Below are 23112 nucleotides of genomic sequence, written 5' to 3'. Positions count from 1 at the left end.
ACACACTTTCATAATGTAGCAGAAAGGACCAACATGACACAGCCCTCAGAGCACAGGTAAAGCGGGGCTGGAGGCTTTTGATTAAGATTATATGGGACTTCAGATATGATTTTGCTTTATTTTAATGTTATATTTAGACTCTCTTAACCTAAAAAGAACAAAAGTATTTGATAACTCATAATCAAATTATGTTATGATGGATTATGATAGGTTAATGAAAGTTGTAGATTATGCAGGTGGGGTCCACTGAAAGTTGACTAGCAACAAATAGGACCTAAAAAAACATCCACCATGAGCAGCCACAAAAATTGGCCAAGAAGAGGTAAAGAAAAGAAAAACCCACACCAAACTTAAAGGAAGCAAACCAAAAAGTGGACCAAATCAAAAACAGGGAAGATCAGTTAAAGGATTGTTTGTATAGAAATCAAATAGGTAGAGCCAACTAAAGGCGTTAACCCTCAACGTCTCTCAAGACAATTGGAGCACTGGGCCAGCCACTCTTAAATAGCACCAGGGCTAGCACGGGTGAAACACCTTCCCAAGAACGAGATGACAAACCAGCTTAGGTGTAACACATACTGACTAACGAGGTGACCCAAATCGGTGCGCCCCACGGGCTAACGTCCAACCTCGACATATATAAATGGAAAAACCAAAGCCAGTAACACATAACTACATATGACGACACCGAGGTCCGGACCTCGGTCATTTTTTCTAATTTGAAAATAATAATAAAATATATAATTTGTACACAATAAAGAAAATAAGTGATTGTTCAACTTCTAAATATTGCTTCCAGCGTCGATCAAAGCTCAGAAGGCTTATTTATCTTCTTGATCTGACAGAGTTCTAATCACGCCTGCCTTTGTGAACAAGTGGAATCATTAACAGTGGTTTGTTCGTTATGTTTGCTTGTGTCCCTCGGATTTGTCCTTTTTAGCAGCACATTCACCACTCCCTCAAACGGCCAACTCCGCCCTCACGCGGCACAGGCGGAGGGCCTGAGACATGAAACGGACTACCCCAGCTCAGAGCAGGTGTTGTGCCGAAAACCAAATAACCAAAATATTKTATTTCCAGCTGTTTTAAGCTGGTGTATACAACTACAAATCACATTTCTATGTGAATTTGATCGGGTGGCCCAAAAAGTTACATATTGCAGCTTTAAACAGTGCCTAAACTGAGCAAAAAATAAACTACTAAATTCTCACAATAACTTTGCTTTACAGAGAGGAGGCTACTGAGACAGACCCGTGATGTAGCTCTCACGCTTCGAATACACCGTAGTATGCAGCATCATCTGGATATGTATGCAACAAAAGTTAAACATTCACCCAATTTCTGTCAAGCCGTCTACACATACAGTTTGAGCATACGTTCGATAGCACCACACCGAACGAACGCACAATGCTGCAAGGCAAAAGCAGCGTTTCATTGGAAATGAATGTAATTCTGGTMCAAAATGCAAAAACGCTGTTGGTGTGATAGAAGCGTCAGTGGTGAGGCTGAGGCAGGCTGCAATGCATGCAGAAGGAAGCAGAAGAGAGAGAGAGGTTTGTACAGTGGTTCCCAAACTTGGGGTGGGGCCCCATGTGGGGTCTCCTGAGAAAATCTGTACTAATCTTATCGAACAAGTTAAGAACTTTAAAAAAGGAGATTTATTTAAATATGAACATATCCACATGGCCTATCTTCCCTATAGGCCTATTTAAAATGCAATCAACATGCTAACAATACAGTTCTAAAAATGTAATACGTTTTTGTTTATATCGATGTTTGTTTGTCTTATCTCCATCGCCCACTGGATATTATAGTTTACCCATCACCGTTATTTTTTTTTACCACTACAAAACTGATATAAATACAGAATAGTAAGTAATATTCGAATAATTAATGTGAAGGGGCACGTGCTCAGTCCCCTCCTGTACTCCCTGTTCACTCATGACTGTACGGCCAGGCACGACTCCAACACCATCATTAAATTTGCCGATGACACAACAGTGGTAGGCCTGATCACCGCCAACGACGAGACCGCGTATAGGGAGGAGATTAGAGACCTGGCCGTGTGGTGCCAGGACAACAACCTCTTCCTCAGTGTGATCAAGACAAAGGAGATATTTGTGGACTACAAGAAAAAGAGGACAGAGCACGCCCCCATTCTCATCAACGGGGCTGCAGTGGAGCAGGTTGAGAGCTTCAACTTCCTTGGTGTCCACATTACCAACAAACTAACATGGTTCAAGCACACCAAGACAGTTGTGAAGAGGGCACGACAAAACATATTCCCCCTCAGGAGACTGAAAAGATTTGGCATGGGTCCTCAGATCCTCAAAAGGTTCTACATCTGCACCATAGAGCGCATCCTGACTGGTTGCATCACTGCCTGGTATGGCAACTGCTTGGCCTCCGACCGCAAAGCACTACAGAGGGTAGTACGAACTGCCCAGTACTTCACTGGGGCCAAGCTTCCTGCCATCCAGGACCTCTACACCAGGCTGTGTCAGAGGAAGGCCCTAAAAATTGTCAAAGACTCCAGCCACCCTAGTCATAGACTATACTCCCTGCTACCGCACAGCCAAGTCTAGGTCCAAGAGGCTTCTAAACAGCTTCTTCCCCCAAGCCATAAGACTCCTGGACATCTAGTCAAATGGCTACCCAGACTATTTGCATTGCCCCCCCCCCCCCCGTCTTTACACCATAGTCACTTTAATAACTCTACCTTCATGTACAGTTGAAGTTGGAAGTTTACATACACTTAGGTTGGAGTCATTAAAACTCGTTTTTCAACCACTCCACACAATTCTTGTTAACAAACTATAGTTTTGGCAAGTCGGTTAGGACATCTACTTTGTGCATGACACCATTATTTTTCCCAACAATTGTTTACAGACAGATTATTTCACTTATAATTCACTGTATCACAATTCCAGTGGGTCAGAAGTTCACATACACTAAGTTGACTGTGCCTTTAAACGGCTTGGAAAATTCCAGAAAATGATGTCATGGCTTTAGAAGCTTCTGATAGGCTAATTGACATTATTTTAGTTAACTGGAGGTGTACTTGTGGGTGTATTTCAAGGCCTACCTTCAAACTCAGTGCCTCTTTGCTTGACATCATGGGAAAATCAAAAGAAATCAGCCAAGACCTCAGGAAATAAATTGTAGACCTCCACAAGTCTGGTTCATACTTGGGAGCAATTTCCAAACGCCTGAAGGTACCAAGTTCATCTATTCAAACAATAGTACTCAAGTATAAACACCATGGGACCACACAGTCGTCATACCGCTCAGGAAGGAGACGTGTTCTGTCTCCTAGAGATGAACCTACTTTGGTGCGAGAACAGCAAAGGACCTTGTGAAGATGCTGGAGGAAACAGGTATGAAATTATCTATATCCACAGTAAAACAAGTCCTATATCGACATAACCTGAAAGGCCGCTCAGCAAGGAAGAAGCCAATGCTGGGTCTTCCAAATGGACAATGACCCCAAGCATACTTCCAAAGTTGTGGCAAAATGGCTTAAGGACAACAAAGTCAAGGTATTGGAGGGGCCATCACAAAGCCCTGACCTCAATCCTATAGAAAATTTGTGGGCAGAACTGAAAAAGCATGTGTGAGCAAAGAGGCTTAAAAACCTGACTCAGTTACACCAGCACTGTCAGGAGGAATGGGCAGAAATTCACCCAACTTATTGTGGGAAGCTTGTGGAAGGCTACCCAAAATGTTTGACCCAAGATAAACAATTTAAAGGCAATGCTACCCAAATACTAATTGAGTGTATGTAAACTTCTGACCCACTGGGACTGTGATGAAAGAAATAAAAGCTGAAATAAATCGTTCTCTCTACTATTATTCTGACATTTCACATTCTTAAAATAAAGTGGTGATCCTAACTGACCTAAGACGGGGAATATTTAGTAGGATTACATGTCAGGAAATGTGAAAAACTGAGTTTAAATGTATTTGGCTAAGGTGTATGTAAACATACTGTAAATGGAAATGTGCAATATAAATGTACCATTCATACCCTTTGAATGATGCAAGTATAATGATGTAATTGGAATTTCAATTCACTTCACGAATTGACTAAAGTGAAATATTTTTAAACACTATATACTGTACACTATAATTACATAAACTATAATTACAATATAATGTACACACTAAAATTACATGCCACCAAACTGTGGCAGTCTGGTGTAGTGGTTAGCCCCCAAGACACTGGACCACATATACCCCTGGTGATGTGGATACAATTCCCTCTCAACCCGTCCTCTCTGTCTCCCTCTGTATCTGCTTCCCCTCTACATCTTCGACTATCACTGTCCATAAAACAATAACATTTTTTTWWAAATTATTTAAAAACAAAACTGTGATCTTTGTCCAACTTACAAAGACATCATTGGGAGATGTCTGAGGTGAGGTTGAGGTGTATCATGATATGGTGAAGGAAAATACCTAATGGAAAAGAGGAACATAAAGCCGCAAGAGAACTAACAATTAACAATGGCACAGTTCTTTTTTTATTTTCCAATGAAGTCACTGAGAAATGTATTGTAAAGTCACTAAAATGTGTTTTTCCCTTCCCAATTGAGCTGTCTTGTTGGCATGCATACCCATGGAGAATATAGGAGTCTAACTCATTTAAAGAAACAAAAATAACACGTTTATTTTCCCTTGTAGAACATTACTCACCTTTTCCCTTTCCTGCTGCACACGTCAGACAACATGGCCGGGCTAAAAGATGTAATGTAAATACCTTTGACCACCTTCCAACACTCAGAACGCTTCAGGTTGACAATAACCATCTGGAGACCATAGACAACCAGGCATTCCAAAATATGATCTGAACAAAATATCAAATCTCAGCTCCTCTGTATTTCAAGACCTCAAGAAACTTGTCAACCTGTCACTAAATAATAACTCACTGATTATGCTCCCTCCACTTATTTTCTCCACGCTCTACAATCATATTACGGCAGAACTACCTGAACAACTTCTCTGCGGTGGCAGAATCTGTGACTCACTTAACGAAGCTGACAAAACTAGACCTGTGCAATAACTATCTAACATCTCTCCATCATTCTAACCATACAGACCTACCGGAGTCCCTCACCACCCTCTATCTCTGTAAAAACAAACTGGTCACTTTAGCATGTGAGTGGGGCTTCCCAGCCAGTACTACTGCTGGATCTCTCCTACAATGACACGCTCCCTTCGAGGGCGTTTCAAGGTCTGGACTTGCGGAAGCTAAACTACATGCGTTCGCATTCAACCAATGTCACAGTGCCAGAGCTTTTGAACGTCAGCAATGTTAGAGCTAGGAACATAGACTTCTCTGGTATGGGGTTGAAGACTGACAATCTGCTCATGGAGTTAGCAGCCTTTTGAGTACAAAGGTCACATTTTTAAAAAGCTGTGTCTAGAAACCAATGGGATACTGTCATTGCGGAAGAACACACTTTCCAACTGTCCACCAATCCGAGGTTTATCGGATCTTTATTCAACCAGTTGAGGAAGGTAAGATGCCTCCACTTTCTCAAAGAACATGATCAAATCAAGAAGTTCACCAAAGAAAAAAACCACCTCACCTCCCCAATGTCTGCAACAGACAGAACCTCTCGTTCCCAAATCTGACAGATCTGAGCAACCATTACAAATCGCATACTCAAAGTCAACTCTTTGCTTTCCACCACACACCAAATGTGAAGACCCTACAACTCGCAGCAGACACTTTTGACGATCTGACCAACTTGACTTTCCTCTCCTTGGACAACTCATAATGCAATCCTTAGATGTGAATGTGCTGGAGGCTCTGCGTAATATTCCTCTTAGTTGTACCTGCCTCAACAGCGATCTTCGATACTGGACTTTCACAAACCAGAGAGTCCAGTTAGTCTTACTCTATTAACTACATTGCCCAGAAAAAAACTCCAACAAACCATACACAACTTTGACACCAATGTCTTCTACCTGACCTGGGAGAGTACCTTTAACCACCACAACCACTGTGATTTTACTGCTGACTATAATCCCGCTTAGTAGACCAGCTACTTCCCAACCTGGAGGGCAACGGAGCCTCTTTCCGGCTGTGCCTGCACCACCGTGACTTTGAGCTGGGCCGCAACATTGTGGACAACATCGTCTCCGCCGTGTACAGCAGCCGCAAGACCATCTGCGTGGTTAGTAGGAATTTCCTGTGCAGCGAGTGGTGCTCCCTGGAGATCCAGCTGGCCAGCTACAGGCTCTTCCTCAAGCTCCAGGACGTGCTCCTGCTCATATTCCTGGACCCTATCGCTGAAAGGCAGCTGTTGGCAGCTGGCAGCTGTTGGCAGCTGTGGGAAAAATAGTTAATTCAGCCACCGACGATGATGCTAAGTATTACTTAATGCCTTTAGGAAAGGGTTAGAGGACACACTTTGCCCTAGCAGCAGCCTGATTCCTGGATATGAAACAAAGTTCAATGTTGTAAAAGTACTAAAATGAGGCACACATACACAGAGAGAGGAACTGAATATTTTGTAAATGTGCCCTCAGTACAATGATGTTCTACTTGCTTTGATCGATTGCTATAATAAGCTAGTCATAATTTGTTTCTTTTTTTAATTTGCTCTCATGGCAAACAAACTTAATCCTGTCGTGATCAGTACTTAATAATATTGTAATACTGTGTGTACATTTAAAAGATGTAGAGGGAAATGGAAATGGGTATTAAATTGATGAGACGTACCCTGACAAATCATGTTGCAAAGTTAATTTAAATATTCTATAATAATTATATCACTGGCTCAAAATGTAATACACTGACAGATGAGATCTATTACTTAATGACTAAAGGAAATGGTTAGAGGACACACTTTGCCCTGGCAACAGCCTGATTCCAGGATATGAAACTAAGTTCAATGTAGAAAAGTACTGAAATTATGCCTACCCACACACATACAAAGCCAGAGAGGAACTGAATATCTTGTGAAAGTGCCTTCATTACCACAACATTCTACTTGCTTGAAATCCAGCTTTTGTAATGGACAAAACCCACTTAATCCTGCTGTGATCAGTACTTAATAATATTGTAATACTGTATGTATTACAGGAAAATGGATATGGACAGGAGAAATAGGATGATCAGACAAATCATGTTGCAAAGTTAATTTACATATTCTATAAGTATACTTCTTGTTGGTAAATATCACTTTCTCAATGAGGAATGCACAAAATAAAACAAATAAATGAATGATCTATTATTAGATTTGATTATAAAATAGTGCGTTACTATGTACAGTATTATATTCACAGGTTTAATTTTATTCGGTCCATCTTAAATGGTGAGAATCTCAATTACATAATCGCATCCTCTCTCCTCCTCAAAACCCAGAGGAAAAGGTCAGAGGGGAGGGACCTCTGAGAAGAGAAGATGTGAGGAGTATGCAATTGAGATCTTCCCATGGACAGCAGACAATCCTCTGCATAACGCATTCATGCTGATTTATGTCTTTGATCATCTGTGATAAAGAATTCTGCTTGTCAAAAATAATTAAAAATATACTTTGAGTAGGCCCAGTGGCAAAAAAAACCTGAGGGACACATTTGTGGATATTTTGTTCTGCCAAAGTTCTCACTGTAGCTGTCTGTAAACAGCATACTGTATAAGTTATGCAATCCATTTTATTTTATAGTGTTTCTATATGTTTTTTCATACACACGTTTCAATTAGAAGTATTCATACAACAAAAAATACAATCTGCTGCTGTTACTTTTCCACAGCATAATTGTGTTTTCATTGTCCAGGCTGTAAGTAGTTTTAGAGTATGGAAAACATATGAAAGAAAAGATTTCAAAATATTTGTAAAAATGCAAACATTTCCTGGCTGGCAATTTGTCTTCCTGCCAATCATATGGCCTGACGCTATTCAACAGAGCAATAAAACATCAAGTCAGTTGTAATTGTAAACAATTAGACTTGATGGTATGCATTTGGAAAATACTCACTCATCAACATAGCATATAGCCGAAACATTGCACTTATGCATGTCTCTACTACACAGAGGCATCGCTATGCAGTCTCTGGACAGGCACAGTGGTTGTGGATCAGTACAGTCTCATCCGGGGGAAAGACCAGTGTTCAGGGCTGGGGAAAGCAGGCAGGGACCCGGGGAGCAGAGGAGGGGACAGGCCACTCTCCAGCATGTGGGAGGGGGGATAGTAGGCCATGCCAGGAAGGTGGGACCTGGAGATTACAGGGCTGGTTGGGGGGCGGCGGTTGAAGCGATTGAAAGGGTGGAGCTGATGACTGTCTAGTGGATAGTGGGTGAGAGCAGATGAGGATGAGGAAAATGGCTCCTTTCAATGTCATATGGATCTTGCTGCTGTGGCAAGTGTCTGTCTCTGTGTCTTCACCCTCCGTTATAGTTGTTCTTTATTTTAGGGCCAAGACCGTATTTACAGCCTAAAACTGCAGCCTGGCTGAGATCTCTCTCTTAAAGGTCACTTAGTCAAGAAAAAGTCAAGGCCCTACCTTTAAGTGGTTTCATAGTGTGTGATGTCAAGATTTATGTTTGTTTGTTTGTTTTTATCCAGGGATCCGTGCGTGATGACTAGGTAGCAGTGGTGTAAAGTACTTAAGTAAAAAATACTTTAAAGTACTACTTAAGTATTTTTGGGGGGTATCTGTACTTTACTATTTATATTTTTACTTCACTACATTCCTAAAGAAAATGCTGTACTTTTTACTCCATACATTTCTCCTTACAACCCAAAGTACTCATTACATTTTGAATGCTTAGCAGGACAGGAAAGTTGTGAAATTCACGTACTTATCAAGAGAACACGTGCTCATCCCTACAGCCTCTGGTCTGGCAGACTCACTAAACACAAATGCATCTTTTGTAAATAATGTTGGAGTGTGCCCCTGGCTATCCATACAGTTTAAAAACAAGAAAATGGTGCAGTTTGTTTTGCTTAATTTAAGGAATTTGAAATGATTTATGCTTTTACTTGTACTTTTGATACTTAAGTATATTTAAAACCAAATAAACTCAGCAAAAAAATAAACGTCCTCTCACTGTCAACTGCGTTTACTTTCAGCAAACTTAACATGTGTAAATATTTGTATGAACATAAGATTCAAAAACTGAGACATAAAATGAACAAGTTCCACAGACATGTGACTAACAGAAATTAAATAATGTGTCCCTGAACAAAGGGGGGGTCAAAATCAAAAGTAACAGTAACAGTCTGTATCTGGTGTGGCCACCAGCTGCATTAAGTACTGCAGTGCATCTCCTCCTCATGGACTGTACCAGATTTGCCAGTTCTTGCTGTGAGATGTTACCCCACTCTTCCACCAAGGCACCTGCAAGTTCCCAGACATTTCTGGGGGGAATGGCCATAGCCCTCACCCTCCGATCCAACAGGTCCCAAATGTGTTCAATGGGATTGAGATCTGGGCTCTTCGCTGGCCATGGCAGAACACTGACATTCCTGTCTTGCAGGAAATCATGCACAGAACGAGCAGTATGGCTGGTGGCATTGTCATGCTGGAGGGTCATGTCAGGACGAGCCTGCAGGAAGGGTACCACATGAGGGAGGAGGATGTCTTCCCTGTAACGCACAGCGTTGAGATTGCCTGCAATGACAACACTCAGTCCGATGATGCTGTGACACACTGCCCCAGACCATGACGGACCCTCCAACTCCAAATTGATCCCGCTCCAGAGTACAGGCCTCGGTGTAACGCTCATTCCTTCGACGATAAACGCGAAACCGACCATCACCCCTGGTGAGACAAAACCACGACTTGTCAGTGAAGAGCACTTTTTGCCAGTCCTGTCTGGTCCAGCGACGGTGGGTTTGTGCCCATAGGCGACTTTGTTGCCGGTGATGTCTGGTGAGGACCTTCCTTACAACAGGCCTACAAGCCATCAGTCCAGACACTCTCAGCCCATTGTGGACAGTCTGAGCACTGATGGAGGGATTGTGCATTTCTGGTGTAACTCGGGCAGTTGTTGTTGCCATCCTGTACCTGTCCCGCAGGTGTGATGTTCAGATGTACCGATCCTGTGCAGGTGTTGTTACATGTGGTCTGCCACTGCGAGGACGACCAGCTGTCCGTCCTGTCTCCCTGTAGCGCTGTCTTAGGCGTCTCACAGTACAGACATTGCAATTTATTGCCCTGGCCACATCTGCAGTTCTCATGTCTCCTTTGCAGCATGCCTAAGGCACATTCACGCAGATGAGCAGGGACCCTGGGCATCTTTCTTTTGGTGTTTTTCAGAGTCAGTAGAAAGGCCTCTTTAGTGTCCTACGTTTTCATAACTGTGACCTTAACTGCCTACCATCTGTAAGCTGTTAGTGTCTTAACGACCGTTCCACAGGTGCATGTTCATTAATTGTTTATGGTTCATTGAACAAGCATGGGAAACAGTGTTACTTTTACTCAAGTACTGTATGACAATTGGATACTTTTTCCACCACTGCTGGGTAGTCATGGCCTGCCTGCCTGCCTCTCTGCAGAATCTGTCAGATGGACAGTTTACAGTTTCCTCATAGGATGTACTTTGTATAGTGTTGTTTTATATCATGATTCAGTTAAGAAATATGTGTATTTGTTTGTCTGAAAAGTACCTGATTACCTGAGTAAATAAAGCTTCTACCAAAGCCTCTTTTGGCAATTTTTTATTTGTAAAGGTTTGCTAAATGTTCATGGTCCTCCAGACTACCTGCCACACCCTCTTCAACCAACTACCTCGGTGTGGTGGACACAATTAATCCAACCAACTACAAAAACACAAACAGGAATTACGTAAAAAAATATATAGATATAAAAAAAATATTTTAGAAATACGACAAACAAAAACTTGAATTGTCATAACTGCCAACCAGGAACACCTTTCCTTTTTATATGAAATAAGACCCATCCCTCTTAATGCGTTATTTGGTCCTACTTATCAGTAGAATATTGAGACCTCCCACTTTCTTTTGCAATCAATCCTTCTAGTGTATAATAGTGTTTCACAGTTATTTTGAAATAATTCAATAAACAAATATTTATTTACTGAGAGTTTTAAAAATGAAAACCTTCCCCAGCAGAATAAAGAGATTGTATATGCTGTTGAATCTGTGTATATTGTGTTTGGCACATTGTTGACTGGAGTCCCTGGGTTTTCCTCTCCCTCGCCATGTACATGAAGAACAATAAATGGAGAACAACTTTTATTTGATCGTGTCGCATGACTCCATGTCCGTTGTCCCTTTCCTTCCTCTTTCTGTACAACCAACGCGAGGCAGTCATTACACAATGATTAAGAGCCTAGCTTTCATAATGTAGCAGAAAGGACATGATACAGACATGATACAGCCCCCAGAACGGAGGTAAGACTGAACTCGAGGCTTTTAATTAAAGATGAAATGGGACTTGAGATATGATTTTTCTTTATTTTAATGTGATTTGTAAAATAACTCTTGAAACGTGTTTGATAACCCTTCATTCAATTATGTTATGATGGATTATGATAGGCAAACGAAAGCTGTAGAAGTTGCTATGGATTATGATGAATGAAATTAAACTAATTTGTAAGATTATGAAAATTGCTGCATGCAGCATTACAAAAGTCAATGCTTTGATTTCTCACAGTGGTTGAGGGTCTTTCAATAAACTAGGGTACTAGCTGTTTAATTAGCCTACATTTTGACATTTTTCCACATCATCAGGAAGAACATTTCTGAATGATAGTCAAGTGACGATCAACTGTCGTGTTCCTGCATTTTGTGTTCACAAGTTCCAGTGCCTTCAGAAAATATACTGACCCCTTGACTTTCTCCACATTTTGTTAAGTTACAGCCTTATTCTAAAATGTATTCAATTTTTTTGCCCCTCATCAAATCTACACACAATACCCCATAATGACAAAGCAAAAACAGGTTTAGAAATGATGGCTAATTTATTAAAAATAAAACCCGGAAATGTTACATTTACATAAGTATACAGACCCTTTACTCAGCACTTTGTTGAAGCACCTTTGGAAGCAATTACAGTCTCCAGTCTTCTTGGGTATGACACTACAAGCTTGGCACACCTGTATTTGGGGAGTTTCTCCCGTTCTTCTCTGCAGATCCTCTCAAGCTCTGTCAGGTTGGATGGGGAGCGTTKCTGCACAGCTATTTTCAGGTCTCTTCAGAGATGTTCGATCAGGTTTAAGTCTGGCTGGGCCACTCATGGACATTCATAGACTTGTCCCAAAGCCACTCCTGCGTTGTCTTGGCTGTGTGCTTAGGGTCATTGTCCTGTTGGAAGGTGAACCATCGCCCCAGTTTGAGGTCCTGAGAGCTCTGGAGCAGGTTTTCATCAAGGATCATGATTATGCCACCACCATGCGTCACCGTAAGGATGGTGCCAGGTTTCCTCCAATCTTGGTTTCATCAGACCAGAGGTCTGAGAATCTTTACTGTAGGTGCCTTTTTGCCAATTCCAAGCGGGCGGTCATGTGCCTTTTACTGTGGAGTGGCTTCCATCTGGCCACTACCATAAAGGCCTAATTGGTGGAGTGCTGCAGAGATGTTGTCCTTCTGGAAGGTTCTCCCATCTCCACAGAGGAACTCTGGAGCTCTGTCAGAGTGACCATCGGGTTCTTGGTCACCTCCATGACCAAGGCCCTTCTTCCCCGATTGCTCAGTTTTGCAGGGCGGTCAGCTCTAGGAAGAGTCTTGGTGGTTCCAAACTTCTTCCATTAAAGAATGATGGAGGCCACTGTGTTCTTGGGGACCTTCAATGCTGCAGACATTTTTTGGTACCCTTCCCCAGATCTGTGGCTCGACACAATCCTGTCTCGGCACTCTACGGACAATTCCATCGACTTCATGGCTTGGTTTTTGCTCTGACATCACTGTCAATTGTGGGACCTTATATAAACAGGTATGTGCCTTTCCAAATCATAACTTTCAGACGTTTTTGTGCCTCGGATTGAACAGTCTAACGCGCATTGTGTCGGCAGACTATAATATAAACACAACATGTAAAGTGTTGGTCCCAACATACACACAAAAAACATCTCTCAAATTGTGTGCACAAATTTGTTTACATCCCTGTTAGTGAGCATTTCTCCTTTGCCAAGATGATCCATCCACCTGACAGGTGTGGCATATCAAGAAGCTGATTAAACAGCATGATCACTACACAGGTGCACCTTGTGTTGTGGACAATAAAAGGCCACTTTAAATGTGCATTTCTGTCACACAACACAATGCCACAGATGTCTCAAGTTTGAGGGAGTGTGCAATTGGGGATGAGAGGGGGGATGCTGAGGAGTATTTCTGTCTGTAATAAAGCCCTTTTGCGGAGAGTCTGGGCCTGGCTCCCCAGTGGGTGGGCCTATGCAGCCCCAGGCCCACCCATGGCTGCACCCCTGCCCAGTCATGTGAAATCCATAGACTAGGGCCTAACTTAATGAAATGGACTGATTTGATCCCAATGTTACACTTGGGCCCCACTATTTACAGAAAAACCCTTGAGCAGCATTCATACCTATGACACGAGCTGTATGATCCATTTATTGATCTGGATTGGGGTCATTTCCAACTTAATTTTGTGTCATTCAGGATTAGAACTAAAATGTCAGTTCAAATTGTCATACTATTCATACTTTCAAGGATGCAAGTATAATAATTGCAATTCATTTTAGATAAATTCTCATTTAAATTATGTCATTGGAATTTCAAATTGCTTCCCGAATTGACTGAAGTGAAATCTTTTTAAACACTAAAACTGTGAACAGTTTTGGCAGTCTGGTTTAGTGGTTATCCTCCAAGACTCTGGGCCACATATACCCCTGGCGATATGGGTACAATTCCCTCTTAACCCGTCCTCTCTGCATCTGCCTCCCCTCCACATTTCCGACTACATTTTATAAAAAATTTAAATTAATAAAAGATTTAATAACAAAACTGAACTCTGTCCAACTTAAAAGACCCATTGGGAGATGTCTGAGGTGAGGTTGAGGTGTATCATGATAAGGTGAAGGAAAGTACAGTGCCTTACAATAGTATTCACCCCCCTTGGTGTTTTTCCTATTTTGTTGCATTACAACCTGTAATTTAAATATATTTTTATTTGGATTTCATGTGATGGACATACTTCACCAATTTGGACTATTTTGTGTGAAATTAGAAAAAAAACTTGTTTCAAAAAATGTAAAAAAACATTTAAATCGGAAAAGTGGTGCGTGCACATGTATTCACCCCCTTTGCTATGAAGCCCCTAAAAAAGATCTGGTACAACCAATTACCTTCAGAAGTCAAATAATTTGTTAAATAAAGTCCACCTGTGTGCAATCTAAGTGTCACACGATGTGTCACATGATCTCAGTATATATATATATTCACCTGTTCTGAAAGGCCCCAGAGTCTGCAACACCACTAAACAAGGGGCATCACCAAGCAAGCGACACGACGAAGACCAAGGAGCTCTCCAAACAGTTCAGGGACAAAGTTGGGGAGAGGTACAAACCAGGGTTGGGTTCTAAAAAAATATCTGAAACTTTGAACATCCCACGGAGCAAGATTAAATCCATTATTTAAAAATGGAAAGAATATGGCACCACAACAAACCTGCCAAAAGAGGGCCGCCCACCAAAACTCACGGACCAGGCAAGGAGGGCATTAATCAGAGGCAACAAAGAGACCAAAGATAACCTTGAAAGAGCTGCAAAGCTCCACAGCGGAGATTGGAGTATCTGTCCATAGGACCACTTTAAGCCGTACACTCCGCAGAGCTGGGCTTTACGGAAGTGGCCAGAAAAATCCATTGCTTAAAAAAAAAGAAATAAGTAAACACGTTTGGTGTTTGCCTAAAGGCATGTGGGAGACTCCCCAATCAAATGGAAGAAGGTACTCTGGGGTGATGAGACTAAAATTGAGCCTTTTGGCCATCAAGGAAAACGCTATGTCTGGCCAAACCCAACACCTGTCATCACCCCGAAAACACCATCCTGTGCGGATGTTTTTCATCGGCAAGGACTGGGAAACTGGTCAGAATCGAAGGAATGATGGATGGTGCTAAATACAGGGAAATTCTTGAGGGAAACCTGTTTCAGTCTTCCAGAGATTTGAGACTGGGACAGAGGTTCACCATCCAGCAGGACAATGACCCTAAGCATACTGCTAAAGCAACATTCGAGTGGTTTAAGGGGAAACATTTAAATGTCTTGGAATGGCCTAGTCAAAGCCCAGACCTCAATCCAATTGACAATCTGTGGTGTGACAAAGATTGCTGTACATCAGGAGAACCCATTCAACTTGAAGGAGCTGGAGCAGTATTGCCATGAAGAGTGGGCAAAAATCCCAGTGGCTAGATGTGCCAAGCTTATAGAGACATACCCCAAGAGACTTGCAGCTGTAATTGCTGCAAAAGGTGGCTCTACAAAGTATTGACTTTGGGGGAGGGTTGCATAGTTATGTACGCTCAAGTTCTGTTTTTTGTCTTATTTGTTTCACAATAAAAACTATTCGGTATCTTCAAAGTGGTAGACATGTTGTGTAAATCAAATGATACAAACCCCCCAAAAATAAAAATAAAAGTCAGGTTGTAAGGCAACAAAATAGGAAAAATACCAAGGGTGGTGAATACTTTCGCAAGCCACTGTACCTAATGGAAAAGAGGAACCCTGTCTCTTATACACATCTAGATGTGTATAAGAGACAGAAGTATTACTTAATGCCTTAAGGAAAGGGTTAGAGGACACACTTTGCCCTAGCAGCAGCCTGATTCCTGGATATGAAACAAAGTTCAATGTTGTAAAAGTACTAAAATGAGGCACACATACACAGAGCTGTCTCTTATACACATCTAGATGTGTATAAGAGACAGGCCAAAACCTGTCATCACCCCGAAAACACCATCCTGTGCGGATGTTTTTCATCGGCAAGGACTGGGAAACTGGTCAGAATCGAAGGAATGATGGATGGTGCTAAATACAGGGAAATTCTTGAGGGAAACCTGTTTCAGTCTTCCAGAGATTTGAGACTGGGACAGAGGTTCACCATCCAGCAGGACAATGACCCTAAGCATACTGCTAAAGCAACATTCGAGTGGTTTAAGGGGAAACATTTAAATGTCTTGGAATGGCCTAGTCAAAGCCCAGACCTCAATCCAATTGAGAATCTGTGGTATGACTTAAAGATTGCTGTACACCAGCGGAACCCATCCAACTTGAAGGAGCTGGAGCAGTTTTGCCTTGAAGAGTGGGCAAAAATCCCAGTGGCTAGATGTGCCAAGCTTATAGAGACATACCCCAAGAGACTTGCAGCTGTAATTGCTGCAAAAGGTGGCTCTACAAAGTATTGACTTTGGGGGAGGGTTGCATAGTTATGTACCTGTCTCTTATACACATCTAGATGTGTATAAGAGACAGGTACTACTGCTGGATCTCTCCTACAATGACCAGCTCCCTTCGAGGGCTTTTCAAGGTCTGGACTTGCAGAAGCTAAACTACATGCGTTTGCGTTCAACCAATGTTACAGTGCCAGAGCTTTTGAATGTCAGCAATGTTAGAGTTGGGAACATAGACTTCTCTGGTATGGGGTTGAAGACTGACAATCTGCTCATGGAGTTATGCAGCCTTTTGAGTACAAAGGTCACATTTGTTAAAAAGTTGAGTCTGGGAAGCAATGGGATTCTGTCATTAGGAAAGAACACACTTTCAAACTGTCCACCAATCCGAGGTTTATTGGACCTTTCCTTCAACCAGTTGAGGAAGGTAAGATGCCTCCACTTTCTTAAAGGACAGGATCAAATCAAGAACTTCACAGCAGAGAAAAACCACCTCACCTCCCTAATGTCCTGCAACAGACAGAACCTCTCTTTCCCAAATCTGACAGATCTGAGCTACCGTTACAATCGCATACTCAAAGTCAACTCTTTTGCTTTCCACCACACACCAAATGTGAAGACCCTACAACTCAACATAAACATAATCGCCTATCTTGACCATAAGGCTTTCAGTGGGCTGACTAGTCTTGTCACACTGCGTCTGGACAATAACCTCCTGACAGATCTGTACAAGGATAGCTTTGAAGATCTGCATAGCCTGGAAATACTTAATCTACGTAACAATCAGATAGCTGTTATTTTCAACAAGACTTTCCATTCACTCAAATGCCTGCACATTTTGGATCTTGGAGGGAACAAAATCAGTCATTTTGAAGAGTCAGCCTTTGTGGGGCTCGTTAACCTGGCCAATTTGTACCTCGACGGAAACAATCTCAAACAGATCGACAGCGCCAAGTTTAAACCATTCCACGCCACACTTGAAGTTCTTGATCTACATGGGAATCAGGTTAGCTTCTCCTCTAAACGTACCAACTCTCCTTTCGTGAATCTAACAAAACTTCGCAACCTCAAACTAGATGCGCAGATGCCCCACGGCCTCAACATGCTGCCTTATGCCTTTTTCCGTGGTCTCAACTCCCTCCAATCGCTCTACCTCACCGACAATCACATCTTCAGCTTCGCAGCAGACACTTTTGATGATCTGACCAACTTGACTTTCCTCTCCTTGGACAACTCCTGTGCCGGGGTGATGCAGCTGCAGCCGGGCGTCTTCAAAAACCTGCGGAAGTTGAGCAAGCTCAGCGCAAGGAACATGGGCATCCAGTCCTTCTCAAATGAGGTTTTTGGGAATCTGACAGAGCTGCAGATCTTGCTTCTCAACCAAAACGTAATGCAATCCTTAGATGTGAAAGTGCTGAAGGCTCTCCCTAAACTGCGCTACCTGGACCTGCGCAACATTCCTCTTAGTTGCACCTGCATCAACATTGGCCTGCAGAACTGGACTTTGACTAACCAGAGAGTCCAGTTAGTCTTACAATACAGTCTAAAGTGCCAAGATAAAAAACTCCAAAAAAGCTTCTACAACTTTGACACCAATGTTTGCTACCTGGACCTGGGAGAGTACCTTTTTGCCACCACAACCACTGTGATTTTACTGCTGACTATAATCCCGCTTCTCTACAACAAGCTGTATTGGAAACTGAAGTATAGCTATTATGTGTTCCGCTCCTGGTTCGGCCAACACTGGCGCAGGCTGAGGCAGAAAGAGGAGCACTGCAAATACGATGCTTTCATCTCCTATAACTCGGCGGATGAGCCCTGGGTACTAGACCAGCTACTTCCCAACCTGGAGGGCAACGGAGCCTCTTTCCGGCTGTGCCTGCACCACCGTGACTTTGAGCTGGGCCGCAACATTGTGGACAACATCGTCTCCGCCGTGTACAGCAGCCGCAAGACCATCTGCGTGGTTAGTAGGAATTTCCTGTGCAGCGAGTGGTGCTCCCTGGAGATCCAGCTGGCCAGCTACAGGCTCTTCCACGAGCTCCGGGATGTGCTCCTGCTCATCTTCCTGGAGCCCATCCCTGAAAGACAGCTGTCGGCTTACCACCGTATGAGAAAGGTCATGTTGAAGAAGACCTACCTGCAGTGGCCGGGGTCAGACTGCACTGACCCGGTCAAAGCCCAGGAACTGTTTTGGAACCATCTGAGGAGGGCACTGAGGAGCGGGAGCAGCAGGTTTGAAGAGGAGGATGAGGGGAGGGAGGAATACTTCAATCAGCCACCGACGGATGATGATAACTATTACTTAATGCCTTAAGGAAAGGGTTATAGGACACACTTTGCCCTAGCAGCAGCCTGATTCCTGGATATTAAACAAAGTTCTATGTAGTAAAAGTACAGAAATTATGCACACACACAGACACATACAAAGACAGAGAGAGGAACTGAATCTCTTGTAAATATGTTCTTTGTGCCATCATTTTCTACTTGCTTGAAATCAAGCATTGTCTATGCTTTGGTTGATTGCTATAATAAGCTTAATTCATTTTTGGGGGGCTTTTGTAATTTGCTCATGGAAAAAAAACACATTTAATCCTGTTCTGTACTAAATAATATTGTAATAATGTATGTATATTTAAAAGATGCAGAGGAAAATGGAAATAAGATGATCAGACATACCCTGACAAATCATGTTGCAAAGTTAAAGTATTCTTTAAGTATACTTCTTGTTGGTAAATATCACTGTCTCAAATCAGCAATACACCGACAGATGAGACCTATTACTTAATGACTTAAGGAAAGGGTTAGAGGACACGCTTGGCCCTGGCAGCAGCCTGTTTCCAGGGCATTAAACAAAGTTCAATGTAGTAAAAGTACTGACATTATGCCTACCCACATATAGAAACAGAGAGGAACTGAAAATCTTGTAAATGTGTCCTCCGTGTCATGACTCTGTACCGGTACCCTCTGTATATAGCCTCGCTATTGTTATTTTACTGCTGCTCTTTTATTATTTGTTACTTTCATTTTTTTAAATGTACTTATCACTTATTTTTTTCTTAAAACTGCATTGTTGGTTAAAGGCTTGTAAGTAAGCATTTCACTGTAAGGTCTACACCTGTTGTATTTGGCGCATGTGACAAATAACATTTTATTTTATTTGATGTTCTACTTGCTTGAAATTCAGCATTGTTGATGCTTTGATTGACTGCTATAATAAGCTAAAGCCATCATTTGTTTGCATTTGTAATTTGCTGTCATGGGAAAATTGACTATGCCCATTGGCCAAAAAAATAACGAGGGACACATTCACATGTGCTGCCAAAGTTGACTTGTCCACTGTAGCTGTCTGTAAACAACATACTGCATAAGTTATGCAATGCATTTTCTCTTACAGTGCTTCTGTATGTTTTTACATGCGCATATTTCATTTAGAAGTATTCATGCAATAAAAAATACATTCTCCAGGCTGTAAGTAGTTTTAGAGTATGTGAAACATGAAAGAAAATATTTTTTTAAATAGTAATGTTTTCTCACACATTTAACTTATATTTGTAAAAATACAAACAACATTTCCTGGATGGCACTTTGTCTTTCTGCCCCTCATATGACGCTATTCAATAACAATAAATAAATAAATCAAGTCAGTTGTAATTGTAAACAATTAGACTTGATGGTATGCATTTGGAAAATACTCAACAGCATTGAACTTATGCATGTCTCTACTACACAGAGGCATCGCTATGCAGTCTCTGGACAGGCACAGTGGATGTGGATCAGTACAGTCTCATCCGGGGGAAAGACCAGTGTTCAGGGCTGGGGAAAGCAGGCAGGGACCCGGGGAGCAGAGGAGGGGACATGCCACTCTCCAGCATGTGGGAGGGGGGATAGTAGGCCATGTCAGGAAGGTGGGACCTGGAGATTACAGGGCTGGTTGGGGGCCGGCAGTTGAAGCGATAAAAAGGGTGGAGCTGATGACTGTCTAGTAGTTGATAGTGGGTGGGAGCACAAAAGGAATGGCCTCTTTCAATGTCGTATGGATCTTGCTGCTATGGCAAGTGTCTGTCTCTGTGTCCCCCTGGTGGCCCTGTGGGATACTGCAGGAAACACTGCATAGTCCTCTGATAGGCCCACTGCTTCTCTCCCTCACTGTTTCTGTCTGGTTTAGAAACCTCAAATCTGGGTCATACCTCCAGTTCTCAAATTGATCCTCCCTGGTTGACTCTCTCATGCTTTCCCTGTCAAATACGTCATCCCGGGGCTGAGGCGGACCGGATTGTGAGGCAGGGGGGGCCTTGTGCCCAAGGTGAGGCAGGGGGGCAAAGACGTGATGGCGAGAGGGGGAACCAGAGGGCTGGAGGTCCATGAGGAAGTGCGAGGAGGAAGCGGGCCTAAGTAGTTCTCTGATCAGTTCCCCAACCTGCTCGACACTGGGGTTGGGGTTCCATGCAGCAGCCTAAAGAGAAGCAAGTGTGGCAGCAATTGGTTTGTTATCATACAGTACATCTAAGTATTGCAAAGAAGACTGTCATTTAGAACATTCTGTGACAATTTCACGAAGAAAATGTACTGTAGCATTATAGTGGCACGTTCTATTGCTAATCTATTTAGGAAATCCTATCATAATAACCCTACAATTACCAATTATATGTTAGATGTAAATTGAGCATTTTAATGTACTATTACGCTATACGACTGATGTTATACACTGCTCAAAAAAATAAAGGGGACAAGTACGGAAAATGTAAGAACTCTATTGCTCTGAATAAGAGCTTCTGCTAAAAGACTAAAACGTCACATCTGCGCAACGGCGGCGCGCCTCTTACCTCGTGAACACCACCGAACTAGTCCAAATCTAGACATGCGGGGGTAGGCTACATTTTATCCGCAACTATAATTCCCTTTGGCAGTCACGTTGATAGCCGTAATTTACTGTGAAAATCGTGTTTTAGGGAGGTATTCATACACATTACTACTTATATGCGTACACATATTACTAGACTGAAAACAAAACGGTATTTTACTGAAGTAGCTCACCTATGAGTGGTCAATGGTACATTCTGTAGTGACTTGAAATGTTACTTTCAGGAACATCAGGCAGACCGAACCACCATTACGGTATTGTAAAACAATAATAATTGTTAGCTATTCAGCGATCTCACCTATTAATATGAAAAAGTCTGTACGCCTGTATGTTGATGCACCACATTGCCAATGCATCATTGGTTCATAGCACTTTATGCTAACTGAATGATTAGCTAGCTACAGTACTGTATAGCTAGCTGACTATTCCTGTAGCCTGGCTTGAAATATGCCAGGCTACAGGAATGGTCAGCTAGCTAGCTCGTGTTTTGGTTATTTGTGCTAAAGTATTCTTTTCTGACATCGTTATTCGTTATTAGCCCCCATAATGCCAGTGTACGCCCATTTGTGAATAGGGTTACACATTTCACTTGGAATTGTTTTGCGCTATTCTACTGTAGTGACCTAGCTAGCTCCCTATAGTTAGTTGCTTTATTGATTCACATACAATAAGCATCCATCCATCCATCAGCTCTAATCTACCAAGCCATGATTTTCACTTTGATTCTTTCTGACACTAGACAGACAAAGTGATGAGCTCAGGAGACTCCAACCCCGCCGCCACACCCACTCCTGGTGTGGACACCCAGGGAGATGGGCGATGGATGTCTTTGGTGTGTATCCTGCTGTTTGCCTCACCAATACATTACATCTGCCATTTTAGAATAACAGCAGCAGTTCTAGTCTTGGAAGGTCAATTTCCTCTCGTGTCCTGATTCAGAGTGGTTAGGTTAAATGTGGAAGACACATTTCGGGTTGAATGCATTGACTAGGTATCTCCATTCCTCCCTCCCTCTGCATACAGCATAACCACTTTGTGTCTAACAGCAAGGACAAGGAGCCTGATGTCCTGTTTGTAGGAGACTCTCTTGTCCAGCTCTTGCACCAGTTTGAGGTAATCTCTCTATCCTGACAGCTGTAAGGGGACTGCAAACATTGGTGACGTTTGTTGTTTGAAACTGAAGCTAACATCATTTGCCACATTGAAATATTTTCTGATTACAAGTCTGAAGAAAGTACATGTTAGCTGCTATGTTATGCTAGTTGACATAATGGTGTTGATGTGTCTTTGTCAGGTGTGGCGAGACCTGTTTTCCCCTCTCCACGCTCTCAACTTTGGGGTGGGAGGTGATGCAACACAGCATGTCTTGTGGAGATTGAGCAATGGAGAGTTGGCCCACATCAGCCCAAAGGCATGTATACATACAGACAACATGTTAGGATGTTACATTAGAGTTGATCATACACTCCTCATTGTTCAGATTTAAACCCTAATGGCTGCACAGACCCATGGTCCCAAGCCTGTTCCTGGGCCAAAAAGCACTTTCAGTATCAATCATTCAACATGCTTTTAAATCAAGTGGTATGAATGAAACTGCCCACCAAGTTGATGTTTGTGCCTCTGCCTCCACCAGGTTGTGGTGCTGTGGGTGGGCACCAATAATCACGGTCACACTGCAGAACAGATCTGTGGAGGCATCATGGCCATAGTCCAACTTATCAAGGACAAGCTGCCGAAGGCTTACACTCTCGTACTGGTAGGTTGTATTACCTCTTTTCTACCACAAATGTGACTTAAACCATTAATGGGAAATGTTTGATTAATAATTTTCCTGTATTTGATTTACTGTTACTAAGTACTGATGTTCTATCTTTGACCTGTTTAACTGCCAATATCAAATGTCTGCCGGTGTGGAATGTTCTGGTTA

At 42.4% G+C, this 23112-nt stretch overlaps 3 protein-coding genes across 3 annotated transcripts; all 3 read left to right on the top strand.

Annotated features, from left to right (window-relative positions):
• The first annotated feature begins 33 nt into the window (after positions 1-33).
• Positions 34-6350, top strand: LOC139027814 (toll-like receptor 13). The gene is made up of 3 exons (XM_070443782.1): positions 34-56; positions 1958-2094; positions 6043-6350. The coding sequence occupies exons 1-3, from the start codon at positions 34-36 to the stop codon at positions 6348-6350; spliced, it is 468 nt and encodes a 155-aa protein (XP_070299883.1).
• Positions 6351-16403: 10053 nt separating this feature from the next.
• Positions 16404-19789, top strand: LOC111964595 (toll-like receptor 13). Its single transcript, XM_070443874.1, has one exon. The coding sequence runs from the start codon at positions 16485-16487 to the stop codon at positions 18636-18638; it is 2154 nt and encodes a 717-aa protein (XP_070299975.1). The 5' UTR covers positions 16404-16484; the 3' UTR covers positions 18639-19789.
• Positions 19790-20523: 734 nt separating this feature from the next.
• On the top strand, positions 20524-22992 carry LOC111964853 (platelet-activating factor acetylhydrolase IB subunit alpha1). The gene is made up of 5 exons (XM_023988687.2): positions 20524-20806; positions 21925-22017; positions 22209-22298; positions 22480-22596; positions 22819-22992. Exons 1-5 carry the CDS (start codon positions 20768-20770, stop codon positions 22975-22977), a joined length of 498 nt encoding a protein of 165 aa, XP_023844455.1. The 5' UTR covers positions 20524-20767; the 3' UTR covers positions 22978-22992.
• The last annotated feature ends 120 nt before the right edge of the window (positions 22993-23112 follow it).

The sequence above is a fragment of the Salvelinus sp. IW2-2015 genome, linkage group LG6.1 (genome assembly GCF_002910315.2).
Source record: "Salvelinus sp. IW2-2015 linkage group LG6.1, ASM291031v2, whole genome shotgun sequence".
Taxonomy (NCBI): Eukaryota; Metazoa; Chordata; class Actinopteri; order Salmoniformes; family Salmonidae; genus Salvelinus; species Salvelinus sp. IW2-2015.
The sequence above is the reverse complement of the archived record's forward strand: the minus strand, read 5'-3'. Positions and strand labels throughout refer to the sequence as shown.